Source organism: Nannospalax galili, unplaced genomic scaffold (genome assembly GCF_000622305.1).
Source record: "Nannospalax galili isolate Female #2095 unplaced genomic scaffold, S.galili_v1.0 scaffold1488, whole genome shotgun sequence".
Lineage (NCBI taxonomy): Eukaryota > Metazoa > Chordata > Mammalia > Rodentia > Spalacidae > Nannospalax > Nannospalax galili.
Genome location: NW_008358859.1, coordinates 1,190,831 through 1,206,916, shown reverse-complemented (window position 1 = coordinate 1,206,916; position 16,086 = coordinate 1,190,831). Strand labels below are relative to the sequence as shown.

The following is a 16,086-nucleotide window of genomic DNA, read 5'->3' as shown; positions in this document are numbered from 1 at the left end:
GAGAAGCACTGCCTTTTGATAGTCTGACGTGGTCTTTTCCTTTCTAGCTCACAGGATCGATACAGATGGATAAGCTGCTTGGGAACCTGATTCAAAAGAGGCTGCAAAAATCTTTTCCTGGGAGTCTACAAATTTGGAAGCAGGGAAAACCCGGGCATCTGATGTTTTTAGTTTACTCGAGGTGGCGCTGTACCAGTTATGTGAAGGGACATGCAGACACCCCAGCTCTGTGGGTGCTGTGGGTAGGACTGAGGAGCCCCACCCTGGCCAGACCACACCACCACGTCTTTTCCCAGGGATCATGTTCCTGGAGGGCAGGGCCTGAGCTGACTTCAGGTTACCCCACCCCCGGTCCTTAGCACGAGTGCCTGCACCTAGTAGCCCTCGGTCTGGAGGTGTTTGGAACATCCTTCCCTCACACAGGACTGCTCTTCCTGAAGCCCACACTGCACATGGGAAATGCGGAAAGGAAGGTGTGCCACATACCGGGGCCTCTGCTCCGTCGGCTACCCAGCTTCCTCTGCAGAAATATTAGAGTGAACTGGAGAGCACTGCGAGTTTATAAAACTGCTTTTTATCTGAGAACAAACGGGTTTGGACACTGGTCTCTTCTCTTCCCTCCCCCACCCCCACGTCCAGTGCTTCTCAAATCATTCCTCCAGCCCCTGGCTTGGAACTGGTATGACCCCAGGGTGCGCGGTCAAGGCATTCTGCCTGTGTTTCTGAGATGTCCTGCGGCCAATGGACACTGAACTCATGTCCCTTTCACAGCAAACTCAAGGCACTACCCCAGCCTGCCCTGCCCAGCCTACACCTCTAGATGTTGGAGTTAGAGCCTTGCGAGGACAGGTGGGGCAGGATGGCCCGGGGCCACATGTGTGCCAAACCCAAGGTTGGCCCAGGCAGCGGTGCCTCTAGTGAGCACCCAGCAGGTGGCGCCATTGTTCGCCAAGCCAGGCCCTCATGAACCATCTAGCATGGTGTCTCAGCTCCCAGACCCCATCTGTCCACTGGCTGGATTGCCCCTGCACAGGAAGCTGTTAGCTCTGGTGAGCAGAGCCTGCGTGGGCAGTGGTTACGACCACGGGCCCTGGAGGCTGAGGCCCTCTGGTCTTGGCTCTGCAGCAGCTGCTGCTAAAGCCAAGCATCACCCCACACTGGTAATCGCTAATGACCCTTTCCTCCAGTTTTTCAAAGCAGTTCACTGTCTTAATTCTGTGATATTTATCCCCACTTTTTAAAAGGGGACATTTCTCTGACTGCCCCACAGACTGACGTGTGTTCTGCACCCAGTTGCATGAGCCTCGACTTGGTGGCATGTGGTTCCCTGGGCACGGCTGCTCCTGTTGGAAGCTGACTGTACAGTGGCACTGCCCACAATAAACTTGTCCTGAAAGCCGAGGCTGCTTCTGTCCATCTGTGTGCACTTGTTCAGGAGGAAGCAGCAAGTGACTGCCCCGTCCCAGGTGCCTTGTTCCCGTTGGTTTGGACCACATCTTAAAACTTGAAGCTGGGGTTCCAATTGTCTGTGCTAAATGTTTGCCTGAGAAATAGACCAAGATTTTGTTTCTAGCTACATAGTCCCTGGAGCTCAGCCCGAGTGCTGAGACTACAGGTGTTTCCTACCACTCAGTTATTACGGTCAGTTACTCTGTAGCCAAAGGGAGTCACACCCTGCCTGTCCTTTATCAGGGTGCAGGTGGTCTCAGCAGGAAAACCAACCAACCAACCAGCCTAAGTGATGAAGAAAAGCCTGCAGTGTAAAGACGTTTATTCCATGTTCATGTAAACCAGCCCAGGAGAGGTGTCGTAGGCTGCCTGGATCACACTGCTGGCTGCCAGGCTGATGGAGGGGACCCCTCACCCTGCCATCAGAGCGGAGTGGTCTCTGAGGAAAGAGACCACATGGATATGCATGTCCCTGGAGGGGGTGCCCTGGGAGGGGAACCCCTTCCCTCAGGAAGTAGCTCTGACAAACTGGGCTAGCTCCTCACACTTGGTCGCTGTGCTGCAAGGACAGCTCCACAGCCACCAGCCTCAGCCCAAGTGGCCCAAGCACATACCTCTCAACGCCACAGCACTTGGACCCCTCACCTGGTGGCCACGTGGCCCCCACAGGTCTCAAGCCCACCCTACCAGCATCAGCAGCAGGTGGAGATGTGCACAGCACAGCCCCAAACCACCACCTGCACGGGTGTTGCTGCCACCCCCAATCAGCTCCAGCTCAGCTCCACTGTGGTGGTGGGACTCCAGGCCGTGGGCCCCGCTGTCCCTCTCTGTGGGCACGCAGACGGCTGCACATCTTCCGCATCAGCAGCCTCTGGGCCTTCAAACGCCTTCGGAGCTTCTCATTTTCCTTCAGCGTGAGGAAGAGTTTTTTTTTCAGGGCATCCAAATCCAAAAGGGCGTAGCTGTGATCAGACGGCTGCCCTGGAAGGGGCCTTCTCAGCCCCATGGGGCCAGTGGGCCCACCAGGGGCCTCCGTTGCTTCTGTTCTCTGTGTTAATACCTGAGGACAGAGGTCAGCGAGAGCTAAGAGCCACCCGGTGGCCCTGGGTCAGCAGACTGGTTCAACCCAGCCCTGGCACCCACTTCCCCTGCTCTCCTGAAACCTAGATGTCTTGGTGGTCTCACTGGGAAGCTCTAAGTTCGAGGCCACCCACGCAGCTGCCCCGTGCCACTGGGTGCTCTGGGCACTGGGTCTCTTTCATTTTGTTGGTAGCAGAATCGCCTAGTGCTGAGACCACCTAGGACCCCAAGTCTTACCCGTTTCCCCGGGCCTTCGGTGTTTAGAGGCAGCTGAAACTCTTCAAGCGTGGCGTCCATGTTCCTTCCTGGGCTGTCCCCACCAGCCACCGCCTCGGGACAGACCTGGGAACAGGAGGAGGTGTCAGGCCAGCCGAGCTGGCAGACACCAGATCCCCATGCAGCTGCCGCTGTCTGTCCCTGAGTAATCCCTGAAAGGGCTACAAGCTGCTGCAATCAGCCACCAGCCTATGACCCACTGAGGTCTGATGCCAGAAAGCTACGGAAGCCTGAGGCCACAGTTTGCCTCTGAGGAGGGCATCCTAAACTCAAGTTTAAGACTGGTTTCTCTTCAGGTTGTACAAATTTTTGATCCTTTTTTTTTTTTGAGACAGTCTCCCTGTAGCCCCAGCTGGCCTGGAACTTGCTATGTAGACCAGGCTGGCCTCGAACTCACAGAGATCCACCTGCCTCTGCCTCCCAGGTGCTGGGACTAAAGGTGTGTGCCACCATGGCCAGCACTTTTGACCTTTTTCTAAACTCAAGCTTGGGAGGACATGGGGCAAAGCTTGCAGGCCAGCTGGGCTAGAGCACTGCTGCCTGAGCCATCTCAGCTCCAGTGTCATCACATGTGTGGTGGGCAGCAATGCACAGTGTCACTGTGATGTGTAGGGGAACCCGGTGCAGACTCACCTCTCTCTCAGGGGAGGCATCTCCTCGCGTGCCAGCTGGGTCTGTGTTCTCCCTCACCAACTGCAAGACAGGTGCACAGAGCTGGTTCAGACAGGACACAATGGGCAGCCTGCTTACCCCAAGAAGGGATGCAGCCACTGGCCTGGGACACCTGTCCCCTTGCTCCACCTGGAATGGTACACACCTAGCAGTACTAACTGAATTAACTAACCTGGAATGTGATAAACACCAGGATCAAGAGCAACTTGGGGAGGAAAGCCTTTATTTCATCTTCTAAATCCAGGTCACCATCTATCTTTGAGGGAAGTCAGGGCAGGGGCTCAAACAGGAACTGAAGCAGAGATCACAGGAGCGGTGTTCCCGGCTTGCTCAGCCCACCTGCCCAGGGATGGCACCACAGGCTGCATCCTCCGACATCAACCATCAAGAAAATGCCCCACAGACATGGCCACATGCCAGCCTGACCTGGGAAATTCTTCAGTTCAGGTTCCTTCTTCCCAGATGACTGCTTGTGTTGAGTAGACAACACCTAACCAGCCTAGCTCCCCTTCACTTTCTCTAAACATATTCCCAAACCCGGGATCACCGGCTCATCAACAGGTCCCTAAAGCAGCAAGGACCTGAATCATTGCATCACCCTGGGGCCTGACACCCATCCTCAATCAACATTTGTGTCAATGTTTGTGAATGGAAAGCCTGTGTCACCGTTCCAGGCACCACACCAGAGGGGGTGTAAACAGCTTGCCACTGACCTGAGGACTAAAATGAGGCTGTGGACTTTCTGAAGCCTCTGTCCAGTCCACTGCTCCCGGGTCTCCTTCCTGCCCCAACACCCTTCCATCCTCCTGACCCAACTGCGGCCTTGCACTATGTCACTGCAGGCCCAGCAGCACAGGGTGAGGTATGTGGCCTAAACTGTGCCCCGGGCTCGAACTTTTGGAAATCCTCCTGCCCCAACCTCCTGAGTGCTGGGATTACAGGTATGTACCAACACACTAGGGAGTTTGGTTTGATTTGAGACAGAGTCTCATGCACCTCACATGCCTCAAATTCCAAAGATGACTTTGAAACTTCTCCTCCTTCCTCCACCCCCTGAATGCCGGGGTTACAAGTGCGCATGCACAGCCACAGCCCAGTTTCATGTGGTGTTGGGGATCTAACCCAGGGCTTCATGCACGCTAGGTAAGAACTCAAATGAGTTACAATCCCATTCCCCAGCATGATTTAGCTTCAAAGGAGCTTTAAATTACTTTTTCTTTTTTGGTTGTTTTGAGCCAGGGTCTCCCTGTAGCCCCAGCTGGCCTTCATCTTCCAGAGATCCACCTGCCTTTTAGACAGTGTCTCGTGTACCCCAGGCTAGCTACCCTTGAACCTAGAGGATGACTTTGAACTTCTGATCCTCCTGCCTCTGGCTCCCAAGTGCTGGGATTACAGGCATGCACCACCACACCCAATTTCTGTGGTGCTAAGAGTTGAACCCAGGGCTCCTTACATACTAGGTAAGCACTGTACCAGGGCTGGAGAGATGGCTCAGCATTAAGAGCACCGGCTACTCTGGCAGAGGATCTGGTTTCAGTTCCCAGCACCCACGCAGTGGTTCACAAAGTCTGTAACTCCAGTTTCAGGGGATCCAGTGCCCTCTTCTGGTGTATACATGGTACACTTGCATGCAGGCAAAACACTCAAGGGCATAAAATTAATAAATTTTCTTTTTTTTTAATTAAAAAAAAATTTTTTTGGTCTTTTGAGACAGGATCTCCCTGTAGCCCCAGCTGTGATGGAACTCACTATGTAGACCAGGCTGGCCTTGAACTCACAGAGATCCGCCTGCCTCTGCCTCCCAAGTGCTGGGATTAAAGGCATGCACCACCACACCCGGCCCTAGCTACTTCTTTTTAAGCTCACTTTCCCTGAAATGCCTCCCCCAAACCCCACTGGCAAATCAAGGCAGGTTGAATGTGACATTAGTGTCCTACCTGTGTGGGGTCCTGAAAGGCGAACTCGGTGGGCACAGCATTGTGCTTCAGGTTCTTACGGTTCCCGAAGGCACTGAAGCACTCAGGTCTGAAGTGCTCAGAGCAGATGACCGTGTGCTGCTTGGGCTTGAAGCCGATCCGGCCAATGTTCAGCACCCACTCCTTCAGCAGCTCCGGACGGCTGAAGGGGAACCTGTGTTCCATGGGACAGCTTTGGGAACTCAGCTATCCTTTCCTTAAATCGTAACTAACATCTGGAAGCTTCTCTCATGGCTGCTATTGGCAAACTCAATGGAAACCCAAGGTCATGAACCTGGCCCAAGAGTCCAAGTGAGCTGCACTTCCTAAGAAATGTACCAAGAGCTATATCTTGTTCCTTCAAGAGCCCTGAACCTGTGCCAGGCCACTGCAGTGGGTAAGGCCAAGTTCCTTCACTACAAAGCCTCCACTCCTGCAGTAAAGCAAGCAGAGGTGGACTGTGGGGGCTGTGGCAGGAGGAAGCCCTGGGGTGGTCAGGGCCCACTAAGGTGACATCTGTCCAGACCCTGTAAGCAGGAAGGCTTCACAGAGGACAGCAAGGGCTGGGGGTGGGAGTGATACAGGTCTAGTCAGGGCACCTGGAGCAAGATGGACCATACCATATAGGGCTTCAAGCAGATAAGTGTCCCTGCAAGTTCTGGGTGAGAAGAGATTGGAGGGGGGGGGGGCTGCTATAGAGAGAGCACCAGGCAGTGAGACCCAGGTGTGAGCCAGAGGCAGTGCTGAGGGCAGGGGCACTGAGTACCAGGTGGTGCTGAGACGGCGACTCAAGTCTATGACCCCAGCACTTGGGAGGCTGAGAAAGGGGGACTGCTGTGAGTCAAGGGCAGCCTGAGTTACAAAATGAGACAGCAAGATTTGCCTGTAGATCCCAAAACAAAGGGAAGGAAGGAAGGAGCTTCATGTTTGCCATGGAGGAGGCATCCAGGAGGGTGAGTAGAAGCTGCTGTGTGTGTTACTTGTGAAGTTAAGGCACTCTCCAGACTGTCCAAGTGTAGAAACTGGGGTGTATATTAGGTGTGAAGTGAAGGAACTCTTCAGACTCTCAGGTGCAGGTGTGGCAGATGGGCACATGTGCCTGGGATGCCCCTGTGTAGCCTATTAGTCTTGATGAAATCAACACTTGGGAGCTGCCACAGACCCCTCCACCATGAGCACTCCAACACTCTGCTGTAAATTCAGAGGACCCACCAAAGGAGACAAAGAAGGGAGATCTAGGCCAGGTGTGGTAGCACACACCTTTAATCTTGGCAGAGACAGGCAGATCTCTGTGAGATGGAGACCAGCCTGGTCTACATAGTGATTTTCAGGCCAGCTGGAACTACAGGGAGACCCTGTCTCAAAACAAAAAGGAGTGGGGAGGGGAGGGATTTATGATGAAGGTGGAAACAGGCCCTAGGAGCCATATGAGAAGACACCAGTTGTGTCAAATGCTATAGAGAGGTCGATTAAGGCAGGGGATATGAAAATAGCAGGGAAGCCAGGTTTGGTGAATTCAGCACTCAGAGGACAGGAACATCAAGAATTCAAGGCCATCCTGGGCCACATAAGGCCTTCCCTCTCTCAAAAAAGAAAAAATAAATAAAATTAGAAGGAATACAGGAAAACATGAAATGGGCATACATGATCAAAGTACATGATAAACACAGATGAAAATGTCCTTGGGGAAGCCCATCAGTATGCACAATGAATATACAGCAACCAAACAATTAAGCCCAGCAGGATGGCTCAGCAGGTAAAGGCACTTGCTGCCAAGCCTGAGTTTGGGTCCCCAAGACCACATGGTGAAGGAGACAACAGACTCCTGCAAGTTGTCCTCTGACTGCACACATGCACTGGTATGGGAACCCACATATGTACACAAACACAAATAAATAAATGTAATTTTTAAAATAAGTTTTCCCAGGTATGGTGGCACCTTTAATCAATAGGTGGATCTCTGTAAGTTCAAGGTTAGCCTGATCTACGTGGAGAGTTCCAGGCCAGCCAAGGCTACATAGTGAGACTGTCTCAAAACAGAAAACTAAAAAAGATAAAGACAAGGACAGGGCCAGGAGAGTGCTCAGAAGCAAGACACCTGTCTACTATTCCTAAGGCCCTGAGTTCCATCCCCAGCACCAAAATAAAAGTTTGCCAGACAAGCCGGATGTGGTGGCACATGCCTTTAATCCCAGCACCTGGGAGGCAGAGGCAGGCGGATCCCTGTGAGTTCAAGGCCAGCTTTGTCTACATAGAGAGTGCCAGACCTGCTGAGGCTACAGGGAGACCCTGTCTCAAAAACACCAAAAAAAAAAAAAAAAAGGTTGCCAAATGTACTGGATGCCAGGCATGCCAACATTTGAAAGACTGAGGTTGGAGGGTTTCTTCAAGTTCAAGGCCAGTTTGGGCTACACAGTGAGGTCCAGGTCAGCAGGACCCTGTCTCAAAGGAAAAGAGAAGGACCAGTGAGATGGCTCAGCAGGTAAGGGCACCTGCTTCCAAGCCTGACAATCTGAGTTTGATCCTTGGGACTCACTAGCTCCTATAAGCTGTCTTCCGACATATGTTACAAGGTGCCACCTTCCAGAAATAAATCAGGGAGCTGAAGAGACGGCTCAGTGGTTAAGAGCACTGGTTGCTCTTGCAGAGGACCTGGGTTGAAATCCCAGCACCCAAGTGATGGCTAACAGCCATCCATTAACTCCAATTCCAAGGGATCTGACACCCCTGTCTGTCCTCCACAGGCATTGCATGACATGGGTGCACTTACACACATGCAGGCATATCATATCACTCATACACAAAAAATAAGGTGGTGTTTTTTTTGGTCTTTTTTTTTTTTCGGTCTTTTTTTTTTGAAACAGGGTCTCCCTATAGCCCCAGCTGTCCTGGAACTCACTATGTAGACCAGGCTGGCCTTGAACTCACAGAGATCCACCTGCCTCTGCTGTGCGCCACCACACCTGGCAAAATAAGTATTTTTTAAAAAAATACATAAATATTGGGGCTGGAGAGATGGCTCAGTGGTTAAGAGCACTACTTCAGAGGACCCAGGTTCGATTCCCAGCACCCACATGACAGCCAACAACCATGTAACTCCAACACCCTCTTTCTGACCTTTGCATGCACTTACATACCCGCAAGTAACACACTTATACACATAAAAAATATAAATAATAAAAGATATTTAAAAATAAATAAATGTAGCTAAATTTAGAGAGAGGACGAGGTGACTGTATCCCAGGGTAGACGGACACATGACCAGGAGACCCAGATCTCTCGGGTACTGTCCCTGGACCCACCCAGATGCCCTTCAATTGCAAGCCAGATCAGTCCTGGTCGATGTGTTCAGAAGGCAAAAAAAGGAGGACCTCCGCAGCATGAACGTGGAACAGAGATGACTCACAAACCAAGCTCAGCGGCTTAGGGCTCCAACCCGGCCGGGAGCACTGTGCAGTCAGGCAGGAGGGAGGAAGACCTGGAGGGGTGCAGCGAGGAGTATCGGGGGCCACCTCATGACGTGGGCACGGTCTGCCCGCTACGAGCGTCGGAACTCTAACGCAAGGAGCGCACAGGCCGCAGCTCTTTGGAGCTGCTCTGGAAGCGCTGTGGTCGCCCGAGGCCAGAGCTCCGCAGGCCGCGTCCCTGCGAAGGGTCGGGGCAGCACCACCGCCCCCGCCCCGGTTCCCGCACGGCGGCCGCCCAGGGCCGGGACCCGCTGAAGCGACCGAGCAGTGCGGCCACGTAGGTCTCCGGGCCGGCCGGCCGACCCCGTCTTGCCGCCCCCTCCCTGCAGCCTGCCCGGTCCGCGTCCCCCTCGCCCGCACGCCCGGGGCCGCTCGGTGCTCCCGCCCGGCACCCCCGCCATGGCACCGTCCCCCCTCGTACCCCCTCCCGGTCCTCCCGAGGCTACGAGAGCTCCGCGGGGCTCGGGTCCGGGCCTCCCGCGTCCGCCGCTCACCGGTGGAAGGTGAGCTGCTTCCTGCGGCTGCTATAGCGGTTGCAGCACTGCCGGGCCGCGCACGACTTCGGCATCTCGGAGCCCGGCCCGCTGCCCCTAACAAAGATGGCGGCAGCAAGGCCGCGGCGGGCGGAGCCCGCGAGGGGCGGGGCCTGCAGGGCACCTGGAGCGGGAGCTAGGCTGGCCGAGCCCCCCAGCTCAGGCCTCGGTCGCCTAGGGACTCGAGGCCCACACCCACCAGCTGCCTTTCAACCGTGGACCCCTAGTTCCAACCCCCAACTTGGCCAATAGTTTAAGGCTTCCAGAAGTGACGGGTTTGATGGGGCTTTTAAGACCAGGTGGGTCCTGCCTCAGCCTCCCAGATAAGTCATGGGGTTGGGTTTTCTTTTTTAATATTTTATTAATTTATGAGTGTTATGCCTATATGTAGGTAAGTGCACTTGTGCCGTGCGATGCCCGAGGAGGACAGAAGAGGCTGTTGGATCCCCTGAAACTGGAGTTACAGACAGTTGTTAGATGCTATGTGGATGCTCGGATTCGAACCCAGGTTTTCTGCAAGAACAGTGATCGTTCTTAACCGCTGAGCCATCTCTCCAGCCCCAAGTTTTTTTAAAGACTTGTTTTTATGTGTTTGCTGGCATGTATATAAGTGCACCACGTACATGCCTGGTGCCTGAGAGGGCAAAAGACCAGGTCAGAGCCCCTGCAACTAGAGTTCTGAACTAAGCCACCATGTGGGTGCTGGGAACCAAATCCAGGTTTTCGAACAAGAGCAAGTGCACTTAACCTGAGCCCTCGATCCACCGGACCCGATCCGACACCCCCCCACCCCCACCAAAGATTTGATCTACTGATGTCACTGAACCCACTTGGCCACCAGTTGGCTTGATGAACTGAAAATGCCTGGCATTGGGGACCCAAGGGTTAAGGGCAGAGGAATGCCCAAGCTTGGTTCATCCCAGGCCTGCAGAACCTAGCAGGCTGTGGCTTTTAGAGCACAGGTCAGGCCCCTCGCCTGAGCTGAAACCCAAAAAAGCCTTTCACGTGAGCCCAGGATGGCATTTATCTCTGTAGAGCACTGGAGGCGCACCAGGGGCCTGAGCCCCTTCATCCTGCCAAGTGCCTTCATGCCACCATGTATGAAGTGGGGGAAGACCACCGGTATCCCTGAGCACAGATTGAAGGAGATGCCGACCTCAAAGTAGCAATATCTTTATTTACAAAATATACAGTTTCACAGAAACAGCTCGCTTTATACACATAAACTTTATAATTACACAGAACCATGTAAACGATGTTAAGCCAATGAGAGGGGCCGACTTCGGGGGTGACACCTATTCCCTTCCCCTCACATCATCAGCCACCAACCAGGAGTCCCTAGGAGGGTCATGCCCAATTTTGCATAAAGCTGATTGCAGCTGCACAGCTCAATCTACCCCCAAACCAAGGTGTCTGCCTTCTGACACCACCCACGGGGACAGACAGATGGGTAACAGAAATCAAGCAAACAGAAATTGAGATGAGTATGGAACGTGTTCCAGAGGCGTCACACCTTTAAGCTCATGTGACCATGGCTAGGGTGGGCAGTTCCACTTTAAAAATCACACATATTCTTAAATGCACTTTAAAACTCTAAGGAGCTTCTATAAAAAGAATGCACTGGAACTTTGGTTACTCAGGGTGAAGACACTGGACAGGTATTGTCACAGGGCAGGTCTTTGGCAAATTCCTCCAACTTGTCCTGGCTGTTTGCACCTCAGAGCCAGACAACAGCCTAGAACAAGGTTGTCTCTCCACAGCAGAATTCTCCCTTGACTTCACAATAAACTGAGTTTCAGGAACTATTTTTCTCTACTTTTGTACTTCAATATAACCAACAGGATTTTAAAAAAAAAAAAAAAAAAAAAAAAAGAGTTCCCTGGACAAGTGTGAGACACACCGAGACAAAAAGAAAAAGGCTCCAATTAGCCAAATTACAGCCCAAGCTCCTTGGTGCTTCGGTGAGATGTGGGAGAAAATGCCTGGTGACCCTGCAAAGGTGTCACAGTGGTTGGGGGGACGGGGGGCAGCAGTCAACAACAGGCGAAGAATCTGACCAACTTGGCCACTTCCCTTCTCAAGCCCAACAAGAAAACACATGAAACACAACCCACTGTTTGGCCAGCAGTCCCAGAATGAGTAGTGAGATTTCAAGGGAGCACCACCCACCTCAGAGGTTTCCAGGACCACCAGTGTCCCAGGTATGCTCCCCTGAGCAGTGTGTGAAGCTTGCCCTAAGGGTTCCAGAGCTGGCCTCCCCAGTGCAGGACCTGTGTTCACACCCAGGAACTCTATACACTGCTAAAGGTCCATGTTACTGTACCACTGACTCACCAACTCAAACCAAAAGGATTCAAACCTAACATCGCCCCGGGAAGCAAGCAGGCCAGCCTTTGTGCGGAGGATACCCACATGACTGCAGGAGACTCCTAGTCTTCTCACCCCATTATTTGAAGGAACAGCACTCAGGTCCCAAGGATTGCCTAGTCTGTGGGTTGCTACCAGAACAGGTGAAAAAGAGCCAAGTGCTCCCACACTGGAGAAGCGTGTCGGGCATAAGGGCAGAGAAAGGGCACCTGCAAGAAACTGAGTCATGAACTCAAGCCACTGCCACCCCCTTTCCACAGAGAGGTGGCCACATACCATCCCTTTAAATCAACAGTGGAAACCAAAGACTCCCCAGCTCTCCCACCATCTAGGGTCCCTCCTGGGGACACTTGTGCTCTCGGGCAGCAGCTCCCTGGCCGGGTAAGTACAGCTGGGGCAGAGGCAGTGCAGACAGGAAGGAAGGGGGCAACTTGGATGGCTGCATGGCAAAAGACTGAAGCTGGAGAAGAAACTCACCACTAACAGGCCAGAGAAATGACATCTCCCCCAGTAAGTGGAAGGAAGCAGGACTAACAGCTAGCACTGGCTCCCAGTGGCGGGAACTGTTAACAGGACAGCAAAACTTCATGATGACCATGTGCCCTCACTGGGCTGAGGCAGACCCTGGTGCCAGGTCTCCGTCTGCCTCCACCGCAGCAAACCAGCTCTGGCAGCAGCTTTGCCGACGTTTTATTCGCTCACTGGCTATGTACAGTTTCTACCTTGGACGGCTTGTCCTTTTGCTTAGGCACCTGAATGGCAGGGTCTGCCCGCCCCACAGCTGGGAGTCCTGTGCTCAGCAGAGGGAGGGCCACAGAGAGACAGAGACCGCATCCCTTCCAGTCCAGCTGCAGCCTCCTCGCCAGCTCCAAGTCAGTCCAGAAACAGCTTCCGGGAGCCCATTCGGGAACGGTTGGAACGACGGATATCAAACTTGGAGTCCCGGCACTTTTGGCAGACGAACACTTCAGGAACATTGGACTTCCGGATCTTCGCACAAGACAGGTGGATCCAGGTGTGGCACTCGTTGCACTCTATCATGGGGCGACCAGCAAATGGCTTCATGCAGAAACAGGTGACAAGATCCCAGGAATCATCATCTGAAAGGAAAGGAACAAGTGAGAGGGGGATGACCTTTGAGGCTCCCCTGCCCCCCAACAGCTGCATATCCAGTGGGCTCACTGCTGCCCATACTCAGCTGGTGCACTGGCATTCCTCTGACCATGCAGTGAGCGCACCCCAGAGGGCACTGAACCAGCTGTCGCTCATGGGCTAGCTCATTTTCACACAGGCTTCTCATGCAACCGGGACTGAGTTTCCAGTGACTATGGGCCCTTTCATGAGTGTCTCCCATCTGTCCGTCTTCACACTTTCTCCTCTCAAAGACATGGGGTGCACCCTGGGGTCCCACTCCAAGGGCCTGGACCCTCTGCTCTCGAACCATCGCCCCTGCTCCAGCCCTGGGACCACTCACCTGAGTCCACCATGATGTCCTCATCATTGCCAGTGCTGTCTTCATCTCGGAACACCACCTGCTTTCCCTGCCGGACAATAGTCCGTTTCCCTTCAGTCTTTACTTCTTTGACCTGATCAGGTGACACAGTGGCACAAGAGCCACTCGAGGGGGTGTCAGAGTCCCAGCCAGAGCAGGCATCACCAGAGGCCTGGGGAATATCCTGCAGAGTGGGACTTGCTGGGGTCTCCACGTAGGTGTCGGCAGCTTCCAGCTTCAGCAAGCCCCCCCTGTACCCCTCCTTCACAGGCACGTCACTGTCTCTGCGCTTCCTCTTCTTCTTCTTCTTCAGTTTGTCAGTTTTCTTCCTGTCCAGCAGGAAGTTACTGGGCTTGGCTCGCTGTAGGAGGGTGGGCTGCAGGTGACTGAAGCAGCGGTCGGATACCGGCAAAGGCACCGAGGGTGTGATGTCAGAGAAACCAGTGTCCCAGCCATCACTGTCGATGGTGCCCGCAGTGCTGTTGGCGGGGCTGGGGCTGCTCCTCAGAGGGAGCTCCTGCAATGACAGAGGCACAGGGACATGGTTTCAGAACTTCAACCAGCCCCTCGGCTAAGACATACACACGGTCAGGCATCCTGTAAGGAGCCAGGACAACCTCAACACTGAACCCTCCTCAGACCCTGCCCTAGAACCAGAATTAAGCTCAGTTAAATATGCACAAAAGGCAGGGTGCAGCATAGCCTTAGGAGCAATGTGCTTACCTGCCTGCAGGGGACAGGACTGAGTTGAGCCCCCTTACCAGTATCCCAAAGACCACTCCAGGCACCCTGCCCTCTGTCTTACTCTCCCTAATTGTAAAGTGTCCCTTCCATTTGTCCTCACAAGAGATACTCTTTAATTACATGAACTTAAGTTTCAAAAATTTAGCACTCAAAAATCTGGAAACATTGCAAAATACTGCACAAAGTAGGTAATTACTGCCGCCCCCCAAAACAGCAAGCTAAATGCTACCCCTCTTCATAGTGAACATGATTTGCTGATAGTGCCAACCGTCTACGTGGTACAAAGCATATGCTATATGCCAGGTGGAGAGTAAACTGTGCACACTGCATTCTTTTGTTTGTGGCTTAGTATGACATACAAGGGCACCCTCAAGGGTAGCCCCACAGCAGCTCTGACCCACAGCCCTGCCCTTTCATTAGGAAGGAAAAAAGCATTCTTGTACATGGGATCCAGGGCATGGACAGGAACCCCCCAGAGAGGCCTGCACCTATGGCAAGTGAGTGCCCCTCTGTGGCCAGGTACCATCACCCTAAGGCTCAGAACAAGGTTGACCACAAAAGGGCAAGCAGATACCAACCCCTTAGTTGCAAACAGACCTTGCGTTGGGACTTTTTGTGCTGCTGTTATGTTCTCAAGACAGGGTCTCTCTTTTAGTCCATGCTGACCTGAACTCACTACACAAATAGCCCAGGCTGACAAACTGTTGGTCAATTTCCTTCCTGAGCCTTCTGAGTGCAAGAATCACAAGAGTGGGCACAAATGAACTCATAAGCCAACATTTCCTATCAGGGCCTTGGGACTCTCTTCCCTAGCTGGGCTGATCTAGGCTCTAAAGAAATAAGATTCCCGCCGGACTAGGGCTGTAGGTCATGACCGGCAAGGCTTCCAGGCGAACTCCTGAGCAGAAAGCTGAGGAGCTGGAGGTCTCAAAGGCATAGGGGCCATTACCTCCTTTGGATAAGGAATGTAGCCAGCATAGGCCAGGACAAAGGTGCAGAATTTGTTGAAGTCCTCCACAGTCCGGCGCCTCTTGCAACTGGGGGAGTACTCCTGTTAACAGAACAAAGGCTGTGTGAAGGAAGGCCTCCCGGAGGAGGCTTCCAGCCAACAAGAAAGCAAGCTGCAACTTTTACGGCCAACTCACAAAACACTGCAAAATTTACAATCTAGAAACAAGATAAGGTGAGTCCAGGTCAAGAAATGACAGTTTTCGTAAGGAGGAAAGAGGATCCTGTGCCAAGAACACTGGGAAACTGGCTAGGAGATAAAAGCTGGTCCACCTCCTGGCACTCGGGGAGTTGTCTGACCTTATCTACGTGTCCCTCCAGGCCTATCCTGAGCTCTGATACCTAATTTCTGCTACAGATTTCCCACTTTACAACAAACTGCTGCTCTAACGAAAACACTGATTTCAAAAACCCGCAGCTCAATCTTTCCTTGCTCTCCGGGCTGATCCCAGGAGGCCAAGGCAGGGAGGACCCAGTGTCGCCGGCCCAGGGGGCTGGGCCTATCCTGGACCAAGCTTTTTCCTCCGGACTTAGAGGAGGCGGCAAGGCAGTCCTGCCCGGTTTGGGTGCACACTTGGGGGGTCGTTCCCACGGGCCGCGGAGCACCCACTACGTAAGGGGGTGGGTGCTCCATTCGCCGCGGCCGCTCCGCGCACCACCTGGGCGCCACCCCCGCCCCGGCTCAGGTGCTCGGTCCGAAGCAGCGGCATCGGCACGACTGCGCAGAGCGGCGGGTCCTCCGAACACCACTTTTAAAAAGGTTCCCAACTTGCTCCTCCCGGCCCGGGGCGGCGAGGCCCGTAGGCCCCCAAACTCCACCCCAACTTTAACTTCGCCGGGGGCCCGCGCGGCAGTGGTCAGGGCCCCGGACCCGAGTGGGAGGCGGCGCCGCGGCGGCTGGGGATCCGCCCTCCCCCGCGAAGCAGATGGCGCGCGCCGCTGGCCCTCCCGCCGGCGCAGGCCCCGGAAGGTGCGGGGCCCACCCGTGGGGTGCGGGACGCCCTCGGAAGCTGGGAAGGGGGGGGTCCCGTCGTCGCGCAGGC

General features: G+C 53.8%; 3 protein-coding genes across 5 annotated transcripts in view; 1 reads left to right on the top strand and 2 right to left on the bottom strand.

Moving 5' to 3' along the window:
- Positions 1-1,399, top strand: part of Dnajc11 (DnaJ heat shock protein family (Hsp40) member C11) — a 58,987-nt gene extending 57,588 nt beyond the window's left edge. The window contains exon 16 of one of the 2 annotated variants that reach the window (XM_008822437.3): positions 48-1,399. In XM_008822437.3, coding sequence (XP_008820659.1) covers positions 48-73 — 26 coding nt within the window. In that variant the 3' untranslated portion in view covers positions 74-1,399. The remainder of the gene's footprint in view (positions 1-47) is intronic. The other variant, XM_029558271.1, reaches the window with a different exon arrangement.
- A 355-nt stretch (positions 1,400-1,754) lies between these two features.
- On the bottom strand, positions 1,755-9,514 carry Thap3 (THAP domain containing 3). 2 transcript variants are annotated; one of them, XM_008822435.2, is made up of 5 exons: positions 9,394-9,514; positions 5,415-5,607; positions 3,439-3,498; positions 2,767-2,871; positions 1,755-2,509 (listed from the first exon to the last, which is right to left on the bottom strand). In XM_008822435.2, the coding sequence occupies exons 1-5, from the start codon at positions 9,465-9,467 to the stop codon at positions 2,225-2,227; spliced, it is 717 nt and encodes a 238-aa protein (XP_008820657.1). In that variant the 5' UTR covers positions 9,468-9,514; the 3' UTR covers positions 1,755-2,224. The 2 variants fall into 2 exon arrangements, with proteins under 2 accessions (XP_008820657.1, XP_008820658.1); XM_008822436.1 differs by having other exon boundaries at positions 5,415-5,595; positions 9,394-9,510.
- A 1,075-nt stretch (positions 9,515-10,589) lies between these two features.
- The window catches only part of Phf13 (PHD finger protein 13), a 6,505-nt gene continuing 1,008 nt past the window's right edge, over positions 10,590-16,086 (bottom strand). Inside the window, exons 2-4 of the mRNA XM_008822434.3 lie at positions 14,985-15,086; positions 13,274-13,808; positions 10,590-12,899 (exon numbers count right to left, since the gene is read on the bottom strand). Coding sequence (XP_008820656.1) covers positions 12,673-12,899; positions 13,274-13,808; positions 14,985-15,086 — 864 coding nt within the window. The 3' untranslated portion in view covers positions 10,590-12,672. The remainder of the gene's footprint in view (positions 12,900-13,273; positions 13,809-14,984; positions 15,087-16,086) is intronic.